Genomic DNA, 24738 nt, shown 5'->3' on the forward strand with positions numbered 1-24738 from the left:
ACAGTTACATTTACTTTTATTAAGGTTATTAAAATGCCATCAGTCAAATCACGAACGCCACTCACTTGGAATGTTCCAGGTAAACATCCTCGATTGCGCGCTGAGCAAGCCGAGGTGGAATTGGTTCGATACGCGCAATCGCATCGTTTATTCAGGCATCGCGTGTTTGGATCCACCATGTGACACTGATTGTCTGTGAAACAGGGCATCCCCAGAGACGCGGGCCCCAGGTCGGAAGGTAATACAGCATCCGCCCGTATACGACTTTTATCTGAAAAATGAAAGTTAATCCGTCAAGAACTAAATAAGTAACTACTTCCTACTCCATTCGTAAAATATGACTACTTTATGGCAAACGATTTCATTCTACATTTTTTGGATACATTGTACAAATTAATCATCAAGTTAGAACAATAGTAGCGATTAGCGAATAGACTAGGTAGATAGTAGAAAAATAATTAATATTAACGTCGCGTCGTTTATCATGTTGGTCTAACTGGTACAGAAACAAGAAAGAAAGTCTTTTAGTCCACAGATTGGAAAATTGTTGTTAACTAACCTTTTAGCGATGATTTTTTCTGATGACCACCTTTTGATTTGCTGCTTATTTGCTCTTTTGATGATCCTTTCTTGTTTGATTTCTTTTCAACTGACGGCTGAGTTACAACCCTATAAATCGGTTGATCATTGGCATGCAAATTTGCTGTCATTTCATCAACTCGAATCAATTCATTTGGTTCGCCATCTTTTCTGTTTGAAGCAGGTAGCCGTTTGCTGGGTTCAACTGTTGGTACTTTCATTACGGCTTGCATTAATGGACTATCTTCTTGGGTACTAAGGACGTCATTTTTACTTGTAAACATAGGCAAATTACTAGGCGCTACATCTTTGTCTGTTGGGTTTGATTTTTTAAAGTCCTCTTCTGAACCGAGATGAATTGGTGAAAGAGGTGATTTCAAAGGCAACTCCTGTTTTAAAGTTCCTTTAGTCGGACCTACTACTGCGTCTTGCTCGACTATTACAGCCTCTGTGGCATATGATGGTATTTTTTGAGCTATACATTTCTCTCCAATTTGTTTGTAAAATGGGTTACAGGCGCATCTTCCAAACAGGTTATGGATCACGAATTCACAATGACTTTCTTTATCCCACAAACGACAATGCTCGTTACTATAACACACGTGACCAGGTGGTGCAGCTATAAAGGAAAATATAGTATGTAAGTATTACCTTGCGGTAAACATTAGATGTTAGCTTCGATAACAGTAGTGAACTTATGAGCCGTGAAAATCATTAGTGTACAGTGGTCGTATGTTCTGAACCGCGGACAGCAATTTTCTGGACAGTAAATAAACTACTTGTCGTTGTGTGCTCTAATAAGCTGTTCAATAACAATAGCTAATATGTAACCTGTTGTAGTAATTAACGTACGATATGCATAGTCAACCGTCACAATAAAAACTATACTTATGAAAAAGAAAGCACGTAAGTTATTTCTAAGATCAGTCTATCTATCGGCAAAACTTCAATAGAATCTACATGATCTACTTATCAAAATTAACGATATGAAGGATGTGACCTATACAGTCTACTATATTTTTGTTCGAAAAGAAGCTTTTTTTCTATGTATGTGACTTCTGGTAGCTGTGATAGCCTAGTGGTTAAGACGTCCACCTCCTAATAGGAGGTCAGGGGTTCGATGCCCGGGGCACACACTTCTAACTTTTCCTAACTTTTAACTAAAGTTATGCGCGTTTTAAGTAATTAAATGTCACTTGCTTTAACGGTGAAGGAAGTATAGTTAAAGTAGGTAATACATAACTCATGATCATAATAATTGGTTTATTGTGTCACGAATGTAAGCCGTGAAATATGTTACATTCGGTTATTACTTATTATGTGTTAATTTTTGTTCACAGTAAATCGTCACGCAAGTTTTTGTGATGCCGGATTTAGTCTGCGGTCTACATTTAAAAAAAATTGTATGCATATTTTAACATTTTGTTAAGTTTAAAAGTCAAGTCGCTTGAATTTATTACCAACAAAAATGCAGAATCAGAAAAAGTACCTACTTTATTCTGAAAGTTTTTATCTACAGTTTTGATCGAAGTATATTTTACAAAAGCCAAGTAGAGCAAGGTATTCCACCATTTTTAATAGCGTCGTGGGACTTAAAGAAAGTAAACAATATTATACAGATGAAAACGCGGAAAACGACTATATACCGGTTAATAACATCCGTATATAGGTACATACAAAAAAGATGCCGCATTCATTTGTCAGAACCCTCATTGTTCTTACACTTATAAGTTACGGATTGAATTCTAATTTACAGTACATCATTAGATACATCAGAGATACTCGTACCTATTACCTCGTTACCGAAATTGGTTTGAGAAGAGACGTGATTCTTAAAACGCAATCTCATATTGCAAGGCACCTAAATGGCTTACTCTAAATTGTTATCTCGACTTTCATCTGTTTTTATGTCTACAGAATTACATGGTGATTTATCTGCTATCAAAGCGTCCGAGCCCGTGACGTGACCGATTTGGTTTAAGTTCATGACGAAGAAACCGAAAGTATGGCACGCATTATTGAAATACTTTTCTCTATCGTTGCATTGAAGAAAATTTCTTCTGCGACCTGGCACGTTCCCGATATTTAATCAGAGACTCTCATCTGAACTTCGTAACCTGTGAGTATTATCGCAGCGATAATGTTTATTTGCATGTCTGCTTAGGTGTAATTTATTAGCTTGTAAAGGAATTGAATGGGAATGACTTATTGTAACTAAATTTAACTTTCTCTATACGATTGTAGGGACAAAATGGGCATTTATATGTACTTTAGTAATTTGTTATTGTTGTTGGATACCTTGTTCAGGATTAATATACTTACGAGAGAGGCACGTATGTTTCCTGAACTGCAGATGACCGTCCGAACATCGACAAACGTTATCCAAACAAGCGCTGTAAGCAACTTTCAGAGTACACTGCTCTGAAACCAGGCATTCCGATCCCAGAAGAGTTGCTGGAACAAAAGGAAATCATAATTATAGTTTTTACATCGACAAACCCAGCCTGTGGCGGTGCCTGTTTGAATGCGCGAATATTGAAAGAACCTATGAATTTTCAAATTTTCTCAGTAGTATAATATTTTTTAGAGAAGGTTCCTTAAAAACACCCGGGCGGAGCCGGGGCGAGTTATCTTCTTTAACAGCTATAAGACCAACAATATATCCTTTTTTTTATTAAACTAGGTTACAGCACAGACTTTAGATTTTATTGTCTACGAACTTTTATACGGGCTGGTTACAATCCGACTACCGCAACCTACTCCTCGATTTTGAACTTTTGAGTGAAGGATTACGAACATCACAATTTTTTGATCGCAAAGCATAGTAAAAGCCTTTAAAAAAAGATTGCGACCGCGAGGACTGAAATGATTGCATCAAAGACAGGTTTTACATATTATTAAGATTACGCTAAGCCTATCATATTATACTTAAATGGAATTAAACCGGTACCACGACTTAGGAGTCACAAAGACACCTTGACGAATGTAATATTTTTGATATTTGATTGTTTGGGTCTTAGTATTGATATCGTCGCTGGATTCAGGCGGCGCAAGACTGGCGTGTGGTAGTTCCTACAAAAAATATCTGTGTCCAGCACTGGACGTATATAGGTTGATGATGATGATGATTGATATAATGATGTTGTGTTTTAGGATTGAGTTTGATGTTTTTTAGGAGCTTTAGTTTCTGTGGGTGGTACGAACCAGTTGAAGTGTTTCCAGAAAATTATACTGTTCAGCGATCAAAATCGGTAATTTCGAATTTGACACGAATAACCAGATCAACAAGCAAATCTCTGGTAAATTGTAATACCAGGAAAATGCTAGACAGAATCGATTGGCTATCGATATTAAAAGTTACTAGGTATGTGACAATATAAAGGCAGACAAGCCTGTCAAGTGCAGTTAGGCATGATTGGTATCAGAACTGAACAAGAAAAATCTTTCGGCATCAGACAAAAGTTCGTGCCAACAAAAATTCAAGTGGATTCCGTTAGGTACCATTTCAGGACAAGATAAAAGTTTTAAACAGAATTGCACCAATTCAATCGGGTCAGATACAAAGTTGGAAAAACACGATAGGTAAGTAATTTTTAAAAAAAACCCTTTTTTGTCTAAAACAGTTTTTTTAAATAAAAGCAAGTTTAGAATAGAATATAATGAACAAATAAAATTTTACAGGTAATAGTACGCGCCTGGTTGAAATGGCAATCGGGGAGGGAACGCCCCGCACACCCGTACAACTAGCCCGGTGCGGATGAATGCGGGTGACGTGCGAGTGTGGGGGGTCCCCCCGCCTCATACCCCGATTGCCATCTCGACCTGTCGCGGACTGTACGTACTCTTGAATTGTCAAATGCATCTACCACTGGTTCGGAATGCCTTCCTACCGAGAAGAACCAGCAAGAAACTCGGCGGTTGCTCTTTTCAAAGATTCGATTTACTGAAATCCTGCGCATTGCTGGAACTTGGAACTTGTTTAAAAGACTTGTTCTAAACGTTTGTTTGAAACAGTGCCAGCCGTGCTTATTGGACGTTTGAAGAAGATTTTGGTCAATTTGTTGGAGAGATCAGAGATGATGATTTCAGATCGATTAGAGGAAAAGCAAAATATAATAAGGTAGAAAGTTACAAAAACTAACGCTATTATTAAGATTTGAAAGGCTGGGCGTTAGCTGTCAGCACTTGACGCGTAATGAATGAAGGTGGACAGTGAAAATTGAATGACGAGGTCGTGACCCCGCGCGTTCGCGACCCTATTCCTCTCATCTCGATCCTCAAGTTCACCGTTGCGGTGCGACCTTCAATTTGCATCCAATAAACGTACCTATTCGTTAGACATCCTTTTATTTGAACGTACGTAGTAGGTTTTTTATTTACTTTTTCAAATGTTAATTATTATACTTGGGTTCAATTTAAATTGGTAGGGACTCAATACATAGCATATTGACTTTTATCAACAACACGTAAAACACCTTGTCCAAATGAAAAGTTCGCGGGAATGTCCGCGAAGTCTCGCGAATTTTCTTTCTTGGTAGAAATTGGGGTTTGACGTTGTGGAGATATAAGTCAAAATGCGATGGAAATACAATTGCGCCTACCAAAGTTATAGTGATGAAGAGTTGAAGATTAATATTTTAAATTCAGTTGGTATAGTAAAATTTATATTTAAAACTGAAGGAACAATTATAGGAAGTTGAATTGCTGCAACTAATGAACGTCCATAATATTGTCGACACGGTGACAGTAATTTATAGTAGGATATTCGCAAAGTTATTTTCTAATTATAGTACTGTCCAATCGTTTAATGATAGTGTTACTACCTTCCCGCTTGTATAAACATACCACTTTCGAATGATTACAGACTAATGATAATGTCGTTTAACAAGTAATTTTGTTTGTCAGCGGTCTCTATGAATAACTGAGTAGGTACTTAAATATGTAATATGTATACATTAATGACTAGGAGAGACGTGTAATTATGATGTGCATTATATAATGCACATAATAACTTCACGCTTACTACCATCAACAAATTACTTATTTACCTATTAAGAGCCGTGACAGCCTAGTGGTTAAAACGTTCGCCTCCCATTCGGAAGGTTGGAGGTTCGATCCCGGGCACACACCTCTAAAGCTTATTTCAAATTACGGGATATAAATTATACTATAGTCCGGTCAATATTGGCGTTCCAAACAATCGTACCAATTTTTACTAAAAATATTAAATTTTTAGTAATAAGTACCTAATCGGTATTTTTACTAGGAATATTTAATTTTGACCGAACTATAATACAATTTTATATCCCGTAGTTTGAAATAGGTAAGCTTAACGATTTGCGTTTATTACATCGGTTATGGATCGACAGGCGTGAAAATTTAACTCGAGCGTTTTTCGATTAACAGTCATAAGCTTTTAATTTAGTGGCCTAATTTGACAGAACGCCTTAGTGACCGCGTTACGTTTGTCTTTCGTGGTTGGTTTGATAACACGAACGCTATTTTATTAAAATAATGTAGTAATTTCATTTCTGTAAGAAGACGTCATCGGCCCCGAAACCCGTAGGAAATGAGAGAGGTGCTTGACAAATCTGAGTGTGTAACCCCCGTTCCCACTTGTCGTTTGTCGGACCCGGATTTAAATCGGATGTTCCAGTGGCAGAACATTTTATATGAAGCTATTCACACTTGTCGGAAACCGATTTTGTGTCAAAATGTACTGCCACTTGAACATATCAAGCGACAAACGACAAGTAGGAACGGCGGGTTAGGAGATTACTCTCCGTTATCTATATGTAGAGCAGTTCTAGTCTAGTTTGCCATAACCAGTCAGAAAAAACACTATACCTACTTACCAATTTTTTCAACCTTTATCAAACATAAGTATTAAAATTTTCAACGAGCGCTAAAGCTTAATTCGATATACAAACTAGACAGCACCCACGACCTCGTCCGCGTGGAATTATTTTTAAAATCCCGTGGACCCTCTTTGATTTTCCGAAATAAAAATAATCATATTGTGAATCTCCGGGAGCAAGCTATCTCTGTACCTTTCATCAAAAGGGGCTATGAAAAGATAATAAACAGTCAGACACGCTTTTATAAATAGGTAGGTACTAGGTAGGTAGTATAGGTAAAATCTCATCATCAACCCAAAACCGGCCCACTACTGAGCATGGTTCTCTCGCCAGAAAAAGGGACGTGGCTATAGTCTGAAACGCTAGCCAAGTGCGGATTGGCAGACCTCACACATCTGTTTCTTGAAAAACTTCATGGAGAACTGGCATGCAGGTTTCCCCACGTTAAGGCTAGTGATATTTAGTTATAATTTAAAACGTATCTAAAGTAACTCCGACAAAGGTAGAAGTGCGTGTCCGGAATCGAATCCCGGACCTCCCGAATAGGAGGCTTCCATTTACCACTAGACTTTCTTTTTGTTTCTAAATAAATAAAACCTAGCTAATAAGAAAATGTTAGTATGTTTCGGATCAATTGGATTTTGCATGTTAAATAATAATAATTAATTAATTGAAGACGCTTAATTTATAATGTAACGGTTAACTTGTGTTAGTTTATAAAATAAACTTTGTACCTAATATTTATCAGGCTAGGCGAATTATGTTTACAATATTTTATGAGTGATTTAACTTAATAGCAATAATATTTCGTTATGTTAGTCATATATAGTCATACCTAAGGATGTTTTTTTATACTTATGTTAATTTTTATGGAACTTTTGTCCGACACGGACACGCCAGCCCCATCGTAGCCTAAATTACAATTAAAATTACTAAGGTAATGGAATGCAACAGATACACCTGAAACTTAAGGATTTTGTAAAAGATAAACTTATTTACAAATTAGATAATTTCAACAGATTCAAATTACTTCTTTTATGTTCCACAACACTCTAATAATGTGATTAATGACTCTGCGAATAAAAACAGCGTTGATGTTATCTCGCGGTTATTCATTTTATGGAAATTTCTACTTTCAAATTATAATATATGTACTAACCAAATAAGACAAAATTGTGTACGTCAATTATTACCATTTATTAACAAGTTAGTAAATGACAACTATCACTAAATTAGCCGTAAAAAGACTCCTACGATCACAGAGATCGTTTACAATATGTAACCAATACAATATGTAAAAGGACATAGTTACAGATATTAGAGATAGGTGGAGCAAGGATATTAATATCAATATAAATAAGTTAACAAATAATAAATAATTAATACAAATACTTACTATAAAATATATGTAAAATAATATAAGTAATTAAATAAACATTTATTTACCTACCTAAATTTTATTTATATAAGTAGATACGTACATCATCATCATCATGATCAACCCATAACCGGCTCACTACAGAGCACGGGTCTCCTCTCAGAGTGTGAAGGGTTTTTGGCCATAGTCTACCACGCTGGCCATGTGCGGATTGGTAGACTTCACATACCTTTGAGAACATTATGGAGAACTCTCAGGCATGCAGGTTTCCTCACGATGTTTTCCTTCACCGTTAAAGCAAGTGATATTTAATTAATTAAAACGCACATAACTCCGAAAAGTTAGAGGTGCGTGACCGGGATCGAACCCCCGACCTCCGATTAGAAGGCGGACGTCCTAACCACTAGGCTATCACAGCTTTATACGTACATACTATTAACTAATACCATCTAATAAGTAACTAACAGAGTCAAGTATAACTCAATACATATAACGCGTAGGTACTCCTCACGCGCCATTTTAACTTTTTGTGTCGAATTTTATGTCAAAAGTACGATTTTAGTCCTTATTTTAAAGTTGAACCGTAAGTTGACATGACAGTTGACCCATAGAGTTAAAATGGCGCGTGAGGGGTCATTTTGTACGGACTGTACATAATAATCTTATATCCGCTTATATCTTAATACCTACCTATTGTGCGTTAGATATCTACATAAAACCTGCATGGTTATAAAATTATAATTTATGCTCTATTCTTTAACCGATCTTTTTGATCGTAAATGTGCTCATAAACTCTTACGGATGTTAAGCCAGCACCTGGTTCACATTCAAGCATTTTTCTGTTTTCCGTGTCATCTTATATCTATCACCTGTCACGAATTCCTACATAGGTTCATTGACTCATTCTTATGACACAACTGAACCACATACATCACTATCATCTTGAATATGGTATCTTTATTTTACAATTTGACATTATCTAATTCGACTATAGTACAAACGACTTCAAATAAACAGTAATATTTAGACTATTCGAACGTGCTTCCATCTTAGAATAATCTCTCCTTAGAATAAACTCGACCTTCGATGTACTTAATATTCTAAGTATTTTAGTAGTTGGGGACGTTCATTAGTTAAGTAAATAAATTATACAAGGAGCATTGTCATGAATAGCTTACATTTTATGAGTTTAATTCCGCTGCAAACCTGTTTGAAGAAATTTGCATATATATAAGCTTTGTCAACAATTATTATTTTATATGCTAAACAGTCGATTGAGTCGATGCGAAATTAATAGCTTGACCGTTTTCGGCCATTAGTTAATTAAGTCATAAAAAAATATTTATATATGTCTTATGTGCATATTGTATCCGTGTAGGCACAGTTATCTTCTTTATCGCATAAAACTTTTAACTGTGCCGTTAAGCTAGTACCTATATAAAATATAAGTTTTCTAAAAATAATGGGAAATTATAAAAGGGAGAATATTATTATTCTCCCCTTATAATTTCCCATTATTTTTAGAAAACTTTATGTACCTAGTTACCATTATAATCCAGCATAGTAATTACATATTTTCATTGCCAAATTAGTTCGTCTCAAAACAAAGATGAACTGAACAAGCAACTAATAAAAGCCGGCCAAGTGCGAGTCAGACTCGCGCACCGAGGGTTCCGTATTACAGTCGTATTTTTTCAACATTTTGCACGATAAATCAAAAACTATTATGCCTAAAAATAAATAAAAATCTGTTTTAGAATGTAACATGTAAAGCCCTTTCATATGATACCCCACTTGTTATAGTTGTCTAACTTTGAAAATTGAAAATACTAATATTTGTTGATGAACACATTTTAATTTTTTTTCTGTGATGCAACCACAAATTCACGATTTTGCGGATTTATTCCTTTATTTGTGCTATAAGAGTCTAAGACCTATACCTACCTAGCTACCTTTCACGATTCTAGGTCAACGGGAAGTACCCTATAGATTTTCTTGACACGACGGACAGACGGACAGACAGACACCAAAGTGATCCTGAAAGGGTTCCTTTTTCCTTTTGAGGTACGGAACCCTAAAAATCAGTCAAGTGAGAGTTGGACTTGCACACGAAGGGTTCCGTACCATCGTACAAGAAGTTACACTTTTTTTTTAATTTTCATTTTATTCTCTCCACCTATTACAGTTCACAAGATACAGCCCACTGACAGACGACTCCTTTCGAGTACAGAGCCCTGTAAAGTGTGCAAGTTGAGTGAAGTAACTGTTCAACTTGTTTAAAGTAATTTTGCGAGTAGGTACGTAGTGGTTTAAAGGTTCGTACGCACCTGAGCGGCGCGGCGCGGCGCTTCAGTCCGACTGCAGAACGCTTCACCTCAGGCCGCTCGACGGTGCCTACCGCACTACAACTTCAGTACGCGGCAGCTCGCGTCACTTGCGCGTCACTTTTACACCCGTTCGCGTACGAGCAACAACGTCGCAAGATGAGCGACAGTGAAGAGGATTTGATTATTATTTCTTTGTTGTGCAGAAGAAGAACGAATTATCGAAGAGAAAAAACCGGCCAAGTGCGAGTCAGGCTCGCGCAATGAGGGTTCCGTACTACAGTCGTATGATTTCGATAATTCAAAAACTATGATGCATAAAAATAAATAAAAATCTGTTTTAGAATGTACAGGTGAAGACCTTTCATATGATACCCCACTTGGTATAGTCACTCACTTCGAAAGTTGAAAATACTAATCTAAAATATTAGTTCATGACCACAATTTAATTTTTTTTGTGTGATCTAACCCTAAATTCACGGTTTTCAGATTTTTCCCCAAATGTCAGCTATAAGATCTACCTACCTGCCAAATTTCATGATTCTAGGTCAACGGGAAGTACCTACCCTGTAGGTTTCTTGACAGACAGACGGACAGACAGACAGACAGACAGACAGACAGACAGACAGACAGACAGACAGACAGACAGACAGACAGACAACAAAGTGATCCTATAAGAGTTCCGTTTTTCCTTTTGAGGTACGGAACCCTAAAAAAGAAGAAGAAATGGATTGCTGACATACCAAAGTCACGCTATCAAGAAGGATATCACATTTTGTTTCCTCGCCTTCTTAATGACTCTGTACCATTTCACATTTACTTCAGAATGTCAAAGACAAAATTCTTTATGCGATTGCCTAATAGTTTTTGTGGAAATTACATTAGAAACAATAGGTATACCACACAGGTCGGTAATATAATCCTACAAGAAACCTATGTCCAGCAGTGGACATATCTATCGGTTGATGATGATGATGATGATGATAGTTTTTATGGAAATTATAAAAAAATATTTATGCATATCCATACTTATATTATTATCAACGCAAAAGTGTATTTGTCTGTCTATCTACTAGCTTTTCACGGCTCAACAGCTTAACCGAATTTGATGAAATTTGGTACAAAGTTGAATTACATCCCGGGGAAGGACAGGCTACTTTTTATCCTGGAAAATGAAAGAATTTCCACGGGATTGTTAAAGGCCCATTTATATGAAGTTTGGACCAGAGGTAGCTTGCATTCCGGGAATTGACAGAGGTAGGCAACTTTTTATCCCGGAAAATCAAAGAGTTCACACGGGATTAAAAATCTAAAAAAAATGCAACTAGATGATGCCTGCGACTTCGTCCGCGTGGATTTAGATTTTTCTATAGGTGAGCACATTTCCGGGAATTACCTACTCGTACCTATATACCTGAGATAGATTATACCCTGTAGGATAAAAGTAGCCTATGTGTGCCTACACATAGGCTAGTTTTATCCCGAAAATCAAAAAGGTTCCACGGGATTTTTAAAAAACCTATATCTACGCGAACGAAGTTGCGGGCATCAGCTAGTCCCTTAGGTTCTGTGGAAATTACATTAGAAAAAGCATTTTCGCAAAATGTCTTTGTTTTATGTGCAATAGAATATATAAAATAGGCAGGTAAACACAGGTACATATTATATCTAAATACCTATATAAAAGAAAAAGGTGACTGACTGACTGATCTATCAACGCACAGCTCAAACTACTTGACGGATCGGGCTGAAATTTGGCATGCTGGCTAGCTAACTAGCTAATATGACGTAGACAACCGCTAAAAAGGGATTTATGAAAATTCAACCCCTAAGGGGGTAAAATAGGGGTTAGAGATTTGTGTAGTCCACGCGGACGACGTCGCGGGCATAAGCTAGTATAATATAAACACAAGTACAACAATAGGTAGGCATATTTCCGAAACTATTAATTCTACCTAGATGAAGTAGGTAGGTATAATATGTACATAATATATTATAGTTATTTAATCAGGATTATTTTTACCATTGATGTTTTCTCATAACGCTCGGAGAGACATTTATACATTTAGACACTGGGAAGGGGGGAAGCCGACATCCTAGGGGTTGGGACCTTTGAGGATATACTTCTAAGAGCATGAGGAACACGTCATGTGTCAAAAATTAAACCTACGTTATTTATTTTGAGGTCTATCTTGCCGATTCTTGCCTGTACTTTAAATACCTAACAAGATGCGCGTGTATCTTATTCGAGCGACGTACGCATACTGAAGCGCCGCGCCGCGCCGCTGGGTATGTCGCACTAGCGTCACTGCACTGCGCGTCGCTTCGGTGCGCTTCAAAATATTCTCTCCAGCCGTGCCGCGCGGCAACGCGCGGTGAAGCGCCGCGCCGCGCCGCTCTAGTGCGATATGCGCCATACAAAATGATAGAAATGATATTTTGAAGCTCTGTGCCGCGACGTGAAGCTCACTGAAGCGCCGCGCCGCGCCGCTCAGATGCGTACGAACCTTAATATAGATTTATTGGCGCACTGTTTATTGTGTGTTTGTTGGGGGAGACCGTAATAATTTTGTCTGCAATCTTCTTAATATTTTACCTTTCTCGATATACCTACTTAGGTATATTTTTTATTACTATGATATTAGGTTAGGTTTAAAGACATTTAATTCTCAAAAAAGACAAAAAAGTCACTCACATGCACCTCACATGCGAACTTAATTTTAACAATGAAATTATTTACAATCTTCGCCATTTATTTAGTAGGTACTTATTCAATGCGTTGGTCGAAGTTATCAATTTAATTATCTAAATACAAAAGGTACGATCATGTATGTAGTTTCAGGTGGTTTTAGTTTAATTTTAGGTAGTCGAATAAAACGTGCAGTTTATTTTGATCAACCAGTTTTTGTGGAAATTTATATCTATTTTGTTATATATGAACTTATATTTGGTGTGAAACTTTTCGGAGTTATGTGCGTTTTAATTAATTAAATGTCTTGCTTTAACGGTGAAGGAAAACATCGTGAGCCTGCATGCCTGCCAATCCGCACATAGCCAGCGTGGTAGACCATGGTCAAAACCCTTCTCACTCTGAGAGGAGACCCGTGCTCTGTAGTGAGCCGGTGATGGATTGATCATGATGATGATGATATTTGGTGTACAGTAAATAATATTTTACTTTTACTTTACTTTACAAACTTAGATAGACCGTATGTTGTATAATCTTTATTTGCATAATTATTTTTTAAATAGGTAGGTATATCTGCGAAATGACTCTTTGATCTCTGAATGAAAGCGAACATGCCATCCGGTTCAATTCATATTAAAAAACACAATAAAAATTATTTCGCAATTAAAATACCTACATAAAGTAGGTAAGTATAATCATATAGGTACCCCGTACCTACCTACTTAGTATATGTATATTACATATATTTTTAGTAATAACTTATTACTTAATAGAAAAGGAATGAAAAACGAAAGTATTCACTTTAAATACAGACACTTCCACTTTCATACTAATTATTATTATAGCTGTTCAAATACCGACAAGTGTAAAGAGATAATAGTCTTTGACATGAAGGCCGTAGAGATGCCAGCTTCCATTTAAATGCAGTGACAAGTTGGATTAACGCTACTATTATTTCAATTAGATGACATGCAGATTAGGTATAACCCTAGGCAGTGGCGTGCAGGTCATAGAAGCATAAATGCACTGCTTACCCCAGTTGTAATAGCTCAATGCATATTTTTCATTATGACCTGCCAGTAAATAGGTTCCTACCTAACTAATGCCTACCCTGACTTCAAACACTGTGCACGCCACTGACCCTAGGTATAACCGATTTACACGCGCCGAACGCAATGCATTTTTTCAGTAGGTATCTAATGAAAACGCGAATTACTTCAACAGTAGGTGAACATTCGCATGTTAAGGCTGCACAACCATTGCCTATAGACTTAGAGCCTGTAAGTGGCAGACCTTCGTTATTTTATAAAAGCTAAAAGTTTCTATGTGCATTGTTCCCAATACTTTGACGATAGATTTTATACGTCTTCGTTACCTTGTTATCTGCCAAAGTCACCATGGAAAATGTTTTTTTTAACCCAGCGCGTGCGTCTTGCGCTAAGAATCCGATCAACTTTAAATTTATTTTTTTAGAAAATATGGAAACGGTAAAAGATGTTCTAATAAATTATGATCCTAGGTCAAACAAACATATACCTACCTACCTGTACCGGGTAAATGTGCTTAGCGGGATACTGGCGAGATCCTGGTTCTAAAGGTTGTCTGACTTGATCTACGACTACGACAGTCCAGTCGGATCTTTAAATGAAATATTTTATTGTTTTTTAATTAATATCATCTCAAAAAAGTGGAGACTAATATTATGTTTTAACTTTCATTAGATTAATAAGTAATTGTACGGTGTACCTCTTTACGAATTATTTACGTAGGTACCTGCTTAAACAGCTATAGCTATGGTTGTCTATTTTAAAACTAAAATGCAATAAAAGCAAGATTTCATGCCAGTTGAAACGGTGCAAAAAGTATAATTTACTCTAAAGTTAAAAATAGTCGTAGCAGCTAAGTAGGTAGGTATTAGGTACTTACCTACTAACCAGTGAGACGAGTTAGACAATGGAACATAAATAACCAGAAATGCAATCAAAATGAGTTAATTATTTAATTAAAATTTTATTAGAGAATATCTATTATTCTACCACTCGTAAAACTGTGATTCTACCTAGCGACCCGCCCGGTACGAAGCTTCTTATTCTTCGTACGGGTACCTACTAAGGGAAAGGAACTAGGTATTCCACTAGGCACTAAAGGTAAAAAAAATTGGTGTAGGTATCTAACTATTGGGATGGGACGATTTTTCCCGAAATTACGGTTAGTTTATTTTCGCAAAATGTTTTAGACAATACCTCTGTCTATTGGTGAAAATCATATGAAAAACCATTTCTGATCTTAAGCCTTAAAGTCCGAACAAACACGAACTCAGTGTGGCGGGATACCTAGTAGTACTGATTTTAGCCCATGCGGAAATTGGAAACATCCTCCTTCGGAAAAACTCTCGGAATATTTTGTTCACATATTTTTTTGTATAAATAAGTATTATGTTATTAGGCTGCCTAATATACTTACATTGGAGGCATGTATTCTCGTCCACCTGCGCGTAGTATGGCTGACAAGCGCACACTCCGCGCGTGCAATGCGCGTTTGTTGCGCTACAGTCTGCGCTGGAGCGACAACTTGAGCCCAAAGACGAGCCGTTGACTAGTGCTATCTGTAACAAAAAGATTTTTCTAAGTAAGAATTAAGGGGCCATAACGAACTTTGCTTAACTGTAGATAATTTTTCCTATGTTTAAAATACTTGCAGCCTCTACACGACTCTACCTAATGGTGATATCACTCCCTGTGTTGTAGACTATGGTATGTAGTAAATCAAGGTACGTATTACATATCAACTACTTATCTAGGTACCTATATCGTATAGAGGCTTTACAGAGGCCATAAAGCTGTCGTAAAAGCTCAGCTAAGATAAGATTAAAAGAGGGACGCTTCCCTTGATGACGTCTGCAAATGACTGGTGATAACGAACAATTGTGTTAATATTATTCTCTAAGTTAATGAAGTACCTACTTACCTATTCGTATTTAGGAATGGTGATATCTTGTATTAACTGTCTTTTCACAGTAAGTGGCTATTTAATAGTAGCAACTAAGTAGCTGAGTCGTATGGTGGAGCCAGAAGGGTGGTACGTAGATTCTAGGCAGGCAAAGCTTGTAACCATTGGAGCCTAATCATTAAAATCTAGCTTTCTTATTTGACTAGATTTAGATTTATTCATTTATTAGACGATTGTACGTAAGTACAAAAGAGATAAGATATGAACTATACCTACTGTTAAAACTAAAAATAATGATTCTATGAAGACAATCTAATTTTGGTTAGACTACCTTATCCGCCCCGGCTTCGCTCGAGTGGAAAATGCTTCAAAAATGGGTGAGGAAGTGGAATTTCAACAATCGTCATATATTTTTTATCTATAGAAATAACTAGATATGTACTAGGTTCTTATAGAACAGGTATTTACACTACATTGAAAGAGGTAATTATTAAGAGGTAAGACACTACGTGATAGTCTACATCACCAGCGTGGGCCTGGCGGACATCCTCATATACGCGGCGACTTGTTAGATTGTCTCACCAATTGTCCGCTATGTCATAACATGCAAAATAGACTGAAATTTGATAAGATCTTCGTATACCAACTGGAAATTGATGATTAAGGAAAGATAAATAGGTAGGTAAGTATTATGGTCTACCAAAATCTACCATATTATAATGCTTTCTTAATGCACTGGTGGTCCTGATGCACACGTAAGTCAGAATTAAGATTATGTTAGAATTTACCCAGCGCAAATTTCGATGCCTTCAATAGTACCTACTATTGAACTTATCTTTAGAACTTATCCAGAAACACAAGGATCAAAATATGTTGTAAGTAGGTATCATAGACCTATAAATGTAGATAGGTAGGTATATGAAAGTGAATTATAACAATAGTTTAATTGATTCTGATTCCCATTGTTACGTAAAAAGAATGTAGAGTAGGTACTTTGTGCCCAGGTTATCTCGACGAAATTTTCAAAACCTTAGTCTTCCACAGATTAGTCTAGATTAGATTAGTTTATTGTATTACGACGCTAAGTCGTAATACAATAAAAAACTGGGTTTCGAGGTTTCGAGGGTTCCGTCTCGGGTATTTTTTTCGACATTTTGCACGATAAATCTAAAACTATTATGCATAAAAATCTGTTTTAGAATATACAGGTAAAGCCCTCCGACTCTCACTTGACTGATTTTTAGGGTTCCGTACATCAAAAGGAAAAAGGAACCATTTCAGGATCACTTTGTTGTCTGTATATAGGGTACTTTCCGTTGACCTAGAATCATGAAATTTGGCAGGTAGGTAGGTCTTATAGCTGACATTCGGGGAAAAATCTGAAAACCGTGAATTTGTGATTACATCACACAAAATTAACTAATAATTAGTATAATATTTTCAATTTTCGAAGTAACAATATCAAGTGGGGTATCATATGAAAGGTCTTCACTTGTACATTCTAAAACAGATTTTTACTTATTTTTATGCATCATAGTTTTTGAATTATCGTGCAAAATGTCGAAAAAATATGACTGTAGTACGGAACCCTCGTTGCGAGAGCCTGACTCGCACTTGGCCGGTTTTTATATCATACCCTCCTACTTATCATGATTTTTGAATTTTTCTTTGAAAAAAAAATGTATTAATGAACAAATAAATTTATTTGTTCATTAGCACATTTTAATTTTTTTGCGTGATGTCACCACAAATCCACGGTTTTCGGATTTATTCCTTTACTACTATAAGACCAACCTACCTGCCAAATTTTATGATTCTAGGTCAACAGGAAGTCCCCTATAGGTTGTCTTGACAGTCACGACGGACAGACGGACATACAGGAAAACAGACTAATCTAAATGTACTTTACATTTAGATTAGTTTAACCACAAAATTGATAGATACGTTGTCGCAAATTAGGACACACAGCACACTACCCCCAAATAATATCGATTCACCATAATACTTTATTTATAATGCTTCTCTAGACCTCCCCCTGCGACAAATTAAATTTGAAAGGACCGGTTCAGAAACGTATCTATAAGTTATTCAAGCTCCGGAAACATGAAATTATTCACAGAGGAAGAAGGGTCCGACATGTTGCGATGCTCCATAATTTACGAGTACCTACCTATACCTAACTTTCTTTTATTTAAACATAGGTACCTATCAACTGTTTGATAAAAGAAAATTTTATGCCCTGAATAAATAATAGGGTAAAATACCAAATGGGTGTAGGGAAAACTTTCCTTTGACATAATTCTATTGTTTTTCTTTTATCTCCGTTGTTTATTCCCTTTACGTTTATTATACTATTCAACCTTGAACTATGCTTGTAGAGGTTTGGATGTAATTCATTTTATTTATTCGAGTCTGTAGTAAATACTACCTAGCTCTGAATAAATTAAACTTTGATTACATTTCTGCTACGTTTACTGAAACGATAAATAAGAATTCCTAGGTTTATTTTACTTATTAAAGTGTATAAAACTTAGTTAAAGATCAGTGAATTAATAAAACACGCGGGTTAAGTCTCTCATACTATTGGATACAGTATCTGACAAGAATACACAGTTTATTATTAGGTACCTACACATTTACTGGAACGAATACATACTTCGTAAGCGCCATCATGAATTCTCGCAGTAGGCAGCGTCTAGTTAAGCATTAGATTAATTTAATTAACATTACAAATCACGCACCGCTCGACGCTCCTCGATGAGACACTAATTTAATATTTTATGAGAAGCTTTTCAGGACTGGAAGACAAATGCAATCTATGATGAATTATATGCCTATAAAGTTTTTGTAGATAGCTATGCGTTCCTAGTCTAAAAATTGGTATACTTACCTAATTCATCACTTTAGATACAACGGTCAAGAATTGAGTCAGCCGATAGACAACCTACTTAAAATCATTTTCAGAGCCCTGAGTGAATGTTTTAAATGTGAAAAATATGACAACGGAATTACGTTTTTCTACCAAAATATCCGTCCATACAAGATCCACCACTACCTGCTAAAATATGACACGTTCAGGAAATGTTGCTCACATCCAAAATCCCTCAGTTCTTGAAGATCAGGAAGTGAGGAGGGTCCTCAGGTCTTTGAATTGTGTCTTGAAAATGTGTGTCGCTAACCATGGGTCTCATAATGGAAATTCAGTCAATCATCGGGCGATGGAGAGAACTAAGTAGGCTTGGAATTTCTCTACCTGACCAAATCAGAAGTAGGTACTCCTCATCATGATCAAGCCATCGCCAGCTCACTACAGAACACAGGTCTCAGAGTGAGAAGGGTTTTGGCCATAGTCTACCACGCTGGCCATGTGCGGATTGGTAGACTTCACACACCTTTGAGAAAATTATGGAGAACTCTCAGGCATGCAGGTTTCCTCACGAAGTTTTCCTTTTAATTACTTAAAACGCACATACCTAACTTCAAAAAGTTAGACGTGCGTGCCCGGGATCGAACCCCCGACCTCCGATTAGAAGGCGGACGTCCTAACCTCTAGGCTATCACAGCTTACTTAATCAGAAATTAGGGGAAGGACTTCTGTAGTAGGAGCAGAGTAACCTATACTTATCCCAATGGTGAAGCTGAGTTGCATTGAGCGGAGCACATAATTCGAAAACCCGAAATGGTGACTGCACCGTAAGCGAAGAGTTTGCAAATGGTAGAGCTCCATTGGAACTAGCATCAAACGAGTTGCAGGGAGCTACTATAGATCTAAGCGGTGCGGCGGCGCAAGACAGTGGGGTGTGGAAGTATCTACAAGAAACAAGTTCAGCAATGGTTGACGACATTTATGTCACGTTATACAGGGTGTAACCAGAACGCTAGTAAAAACTTCGCGTTATTGTTATAATACATTAACACAATCTAATACCAATAACCATTTGCCTCATTTTGTAATTTTAGTGATTTAGTATTTTTCAAACCCGCAATGTACCTATAACGTGCTCCGAGTGGCCTACTTACGCACCGTTCGTTGACCTCTAGCGTCAGTCAGATGTTTTTTTGCAATATACCGTAAATATTTACAAAATATGGGTTTTATTTAAATATTTTTTCGAGCTTTTTTTGAGATATCATATCAGTAATCATCAGTACTATCACCTGTCTTTGTTTCTGCTAGCGTTGTGGTCCCATCCTGTATAATTAACTTGAAACGTAACACTAGGCCCTCAGGACCAAAGTTAGGTACAATAATCATCAGAATACACAGAATTGATTTGAAACCGCAAATATCAACAGGCCCACAGGGATCGTCGTGACTTCGATAGGTGCTTTCAGATTCCTCATCTACAATTTCCCCATTATGTAGTAATCTATGGGAATATCTGTTTGGATACCTATATCCTTATATTGTGTCGAGATATTATCCCGTTTTTCAGCTTTTTTATAAGTCAAGTACCTACTTATTAAGTCAATTAAAATTGTACAATTGGTAAGTTTTCTCTTGCATAGATTTATTTAATAAGTAAAGAAATTAGAAAAATGTAGTTTGACAGTTAATTTGATTCTGAAGATAGATAAAATAAACCATACATAGTAAGTGTGGTCGTTCAAGATAAAATATACCTAATATTATGACGAAGATAGGTAGGTATGTACTCTGATCTTGCCATCAGTTCAGCCATTCATCTGTCTCCATTCGTCATCCACAAGCCGATGACTGTAACATGTTCAGGAATTAGAATATCATGGTATCTTAGGAAAACTTTCATTCAATTGACTGATGCCGTTTGAATAGCGGTGGATAACTCTTTGTCATGATATATGAATGTTACCGGTTTACCTACATATTCTTATGTTTGCGACAAAATTGATTCTTCATTTCTATGCAAAAGCACATTATATTTTATAAATCAATCGGGATTTTACTAAAAATTTGTCATTTACCTAGGTATAGGTACCTATCTATTACCTATGTTTTACATATTTTGAGAACCTGTACTTAGCCGAATTTTTATATGAACAAACATATTCTCTACCAGTCCTGATTTCGGCATCGTCAAGGCAGTTATAAATATTTTATAAATCAATCATCATCAATCAATCAATCAACGAGTTCTGAAACTGAAGTAAGCAGTAATAATTAATGCCATTTCATAGGGCAGAGGATCGACAGGAGTTGGATTCTCAAGGTCCCGTAAGGTCTCAAAGGTAATGACGATCCCGCACCGAAAAGTAGACCCCATGCTATGAGTATGTGGACATAACGAGATCAAACTATAGTCGTAAGAAGCCGCTGGTCAATGGACACAAGCGATCCAATATCTTAAAGTTTGGAAACTCCTAGAGTCCCTTCCAACTTCGAATTTCAGAACCTGAGTCAACGTCCATCGGTTGAAACAATGTTTTTCCGAGCATAGCCCCCAATGTTGCTAGTGAGCCCCTTATTAGTCAAGGGCCAGAAACAAAATTTGCAGCTAAAGTACAATTTAGATACTAACTAGGTATAGTAGATTCTACCTTAGCTGCAAATTTTGTTTCTGTTTAGATACCTAAGTACTTACCTATAATATGTACAAACTGTTACTGTTGTTTTTCGTACGGTTTCCATCACAAACTACTAATTACAACATTCCGTGATGACACAATATGTGATTATTTTGTAAATAATTAGCTGTACAGCGAGATAACATATCAGATAACGAAATGAGAATGTTTCTTATTAATGGAGGCAAGAGAGCGTGACGCGTTAGTCTCATCTCCCATGACTTAAGTCCAGGAAAAGGATGCTGTTTATATCGTGTATCAACTATCAAGCTAAGCTTCCATTGGGGCAAAAAGTTCATTTGCTATGTTTTGTCGCTGCGTAATAATTTCCGCACCGCAGTTAATGTAGGAACTGATTTTCCTCTCCCTTCCTATAAAATAACTAGCTGATGCCCACGACTTCTTCTGCGTGGATTTAGGTTTTTAAAAATCCATTGGAAACTCTTTGACTTTCCAGAATAAAAAGTAGGCTAGGTATCTACCTATATACTAATCTTCAAAATCACGCCGATCCGCGCTGCATTGTTCCGTCGCTGCATGGTTGAAGGACAAACTAACAAACAAACACATTCGCATTTATAATATGGGTAGTGATGAACATATCTAGTTAGATAAATGTTCATTTGTCTTTGTCCCACGAGAAACAATTCCAATTTTACTCATAATATGGCGAATATTCTGTATTCAACAAAAACTTAACTGTATCTTTATGAGCCTTGAGAAAGCCTCGCGGTGCCGCACTATTCACACATGACTAAAGTACAGTAAAATGATGTAATAAATAAACTTGCGACGTAAATTATGTAGTAGTTGGTGAAGTCATGGTGCAGCGGCTACTAAAAACTATCTACGAAGTGCCATCTCTTGCATTTCTAGCTAATCGTTGAACCTGTTTTGTACCGTGGCCATATTAAGTCCTGACAATAAGACCTACGAATGCAGTGGAGGCCTTTTCGTAATACTCGTATCTTGTGACATGTAAGTAAAGTAAACGTAGGAAAGTTTACGTATATAAGTACTAAGTAATCAATATTATAAATCGACTGAATTGGTAGGTATACATAAGTAACTAACTAATTAGTTACTTACACGCTACGTGCATAAAATAAATAATTAGGTACTTACCTAAGTATCATTGAGAAACAAGCTTTCATAATAGGAAAACAAACTAACGATTTCTTAATCGGATAATGGGAAATCTTTAAACATTAACCTAAGCCCCCGCGCTAAGCCGGTGCGGGATAGCGCGGGTGACGTGCGGGTATGCGGGGCGTCCCCGATTTCCATCTCGACCTGGCGTGAACTATATCTATCCACTCGTACAGTACAGTAAATCACTTCCTAACATCGACATTTAAAGCCTCAGCGAAAATCAAAAGTGCACGCATTTTCTCAAACTTTGTCTAGCAAGCCATAGCTACAAAGAACCTTTACTCTATTTAGGTGATTCCTAGGCTTAGGTTAACTCAATAACTTCTAGGGAATAGATTTCCATTGGGACTCTAGGACACCCAGCCGACGCCAGTTGATTCGCGTCGTATTTCCCTGATAAGTTATAATGCTAATGTGCAGTAACCTCGTGGTGTAACCTCTTGATTATTAGGTCATGCAGCTTTCTTAACCATATAAGTACCTATTATCGTTATAATCGTACCTATATAAATTCCCTACCAAAGCAAAACCTATAAAATTTTATTATAATTAATGCAAAGCATGGTATAAACTGTTTAAAGCAAACGTTTATTCGTGTACGGCGTTGGCCAATTAAAATTTAAGAGCCATTCTGGTTAAGTATGTTCAAATATTGTGTATGCAATCTAAATGGTGACAAATAGTTAAACGATATTGTATTTTGTACTGTTGTGTTAGGATTTACAGTCGTTTGATTAGAGGAACCTGTTGCTGTGACCGGAAACTAACGTGCATGCGAACGCTTCGAGCTTCGGTAATGAAGCTAGAAATGTATTGTTTTACTAGTTGGTACCCGTGACTCCTAACAATGCGTGTCTCGAGTGCTTATTCCTTCTGTGAATATGCAATTGGCGAGCTTTAAAAATATTTCCCTTATCAATAAAATATATCCTGCTCCTAGCTGTTTGCAAACAGATTTTAAGTACCTACCTACTTACCCAAGTACCCATACTATCTATCGAATTTATAATTAAAAATAAAAACTAAGTACCAATCGGTTTCCGGGTATAACGGATCTACCTATAGCTAATTATCAGTAAAATAGTTTTCAGATTCAGGGGTCATTAGTTCCAGAAATTACCTACCTTTTATACAAACATACCTTTTTATAGAAAGTATAGAAGTAGGTACTATTAGATGAATGACTGTATTCCTATCTTCAACTTGGAGAAAGATATTGGCCCCGATTCTCTAGTCTCTCTCTAAACTAAATTTAGAGTATCTGCATCCTTTTCTTTTCACTAATGCTAAAAAAGGAACGGAACATGACTTTCACATTTAAAGACTCTAAATTTTAGTGCACAATACAAATTTAAACAGTAGGTTCGCGAGTGCGTGCTAAAATCACGGGTTTTACCATCTAAAAATTAAATTTAGAAATGTCAAACTGCTTCTGTCCTTTTCATATAACAATAGTAAGAAGAGGGTGCGAGTACTCTAAAATTAGGTTGTGCTTAGAATCGGTGCCAATGGCCCCGATTCTCTAGTCTCTCTCTAAACTAAATTTAGAATATCTGCATCCTTTTCTTTTTACTAATGCTAAAAAAGGAACGGAACATGACTTTCACATTTAAAGACTCTAAATTTTAGTGCACAATACAAATTTAAACAGTAGGTTCGCGAGTGCGTGCTAAAATCACGGGTTTTACCATCTAAAAATTAAATTTAGAAATGTCAAACTGCTTCTGTCCTTTTCATATTACAATAGTAAGAAGAGGGTGCGAATACTCTAAAATTAGGTTGTGCTTAGAATCGGTGCCAATAAGTACTTATATTTTATTCACTTTGGTTCGTCAATTAACATAATGCTCGAGGGCGTCGATTGCATAAAGCAATTTAAATGCAAGTTAGATGCAAATACAACTTTATGTTTCTCATGAGTGAGACCTACACAGAATCTTAACTAAAGCATGGGGGTTCACTTAGGTCTAAAATCTATTTAAGTAGGTACGTACACTAATATTGTAAAGAGGAAAGATTTGTATTTTTGTATGTTTGTAATGAATCAACTCAAAAACTACCGGCCGATTTTAAAAATTCTTTCACGATTAGAAAGCTACATCATTCCCGAGTGACATCCATATTAAAATCAAAGAGTTCCCACGGGATTTTTAAAAACCTAAACCCAAGCGGATGAAGTCGCGGGCATTATCTAGTAGGCTATATACATACTATATATATATTTTAATTGGTGATCCATACGAAAATAATTGTTTTAAGCTACCC

The 24738-nt window shown here is 36.6% G+C and overlaps 1 protein-coding gene across 2 annotated transcripts in view; it reads right to left on the reverse strand.

Moving 5' to 3' along the window:
• LOC117996743 (uncharacterized) overlaps positions 1 to 24738 on the reverse strand; it is a 48760-nt gene that overhangs the window by 8082 nt on the left and 15940 nt on the right. For both annotated transcript variants that reach the window (XM_034984896.2, XM_034984895.2), the window contains exons 2-5: positions 15292 to 15433; positions 2902 to 3033; positions 560 to 1198; positions 66 to 271 (exon numbers count right to left, since the gene is read on the reverse strand). In XM_034984896.2, the coding sequence (XP_034840787.1) occupies positions 66 to 271; positions 560 to 1198; positions 2902 to 3033; positions 15292 to 15433 (1119 nt within the window). The remainder of the gene's footprint in view (positions 1 to 65; positions 272 to 559; positions 1199 to 2901; positions 3034 to 15291; positions 15434 to 24738) is intronic.

The sequence above is a fragment of the Maniola hyperantus genome, chromosome 3 (genome assembly GCF_902806685.2).
Source record: "Maniola hyperantus chromosome 3, iAphHyp1.2, whole genome shotgun sequence".
Taxonomy (NCBI): domain Eukaryota; kingdom Metazoa; phylum Arthropoda; class Insecta; order Lepidoptera; family Nymphalidae; genus Maniola; species Maniola hyperantus.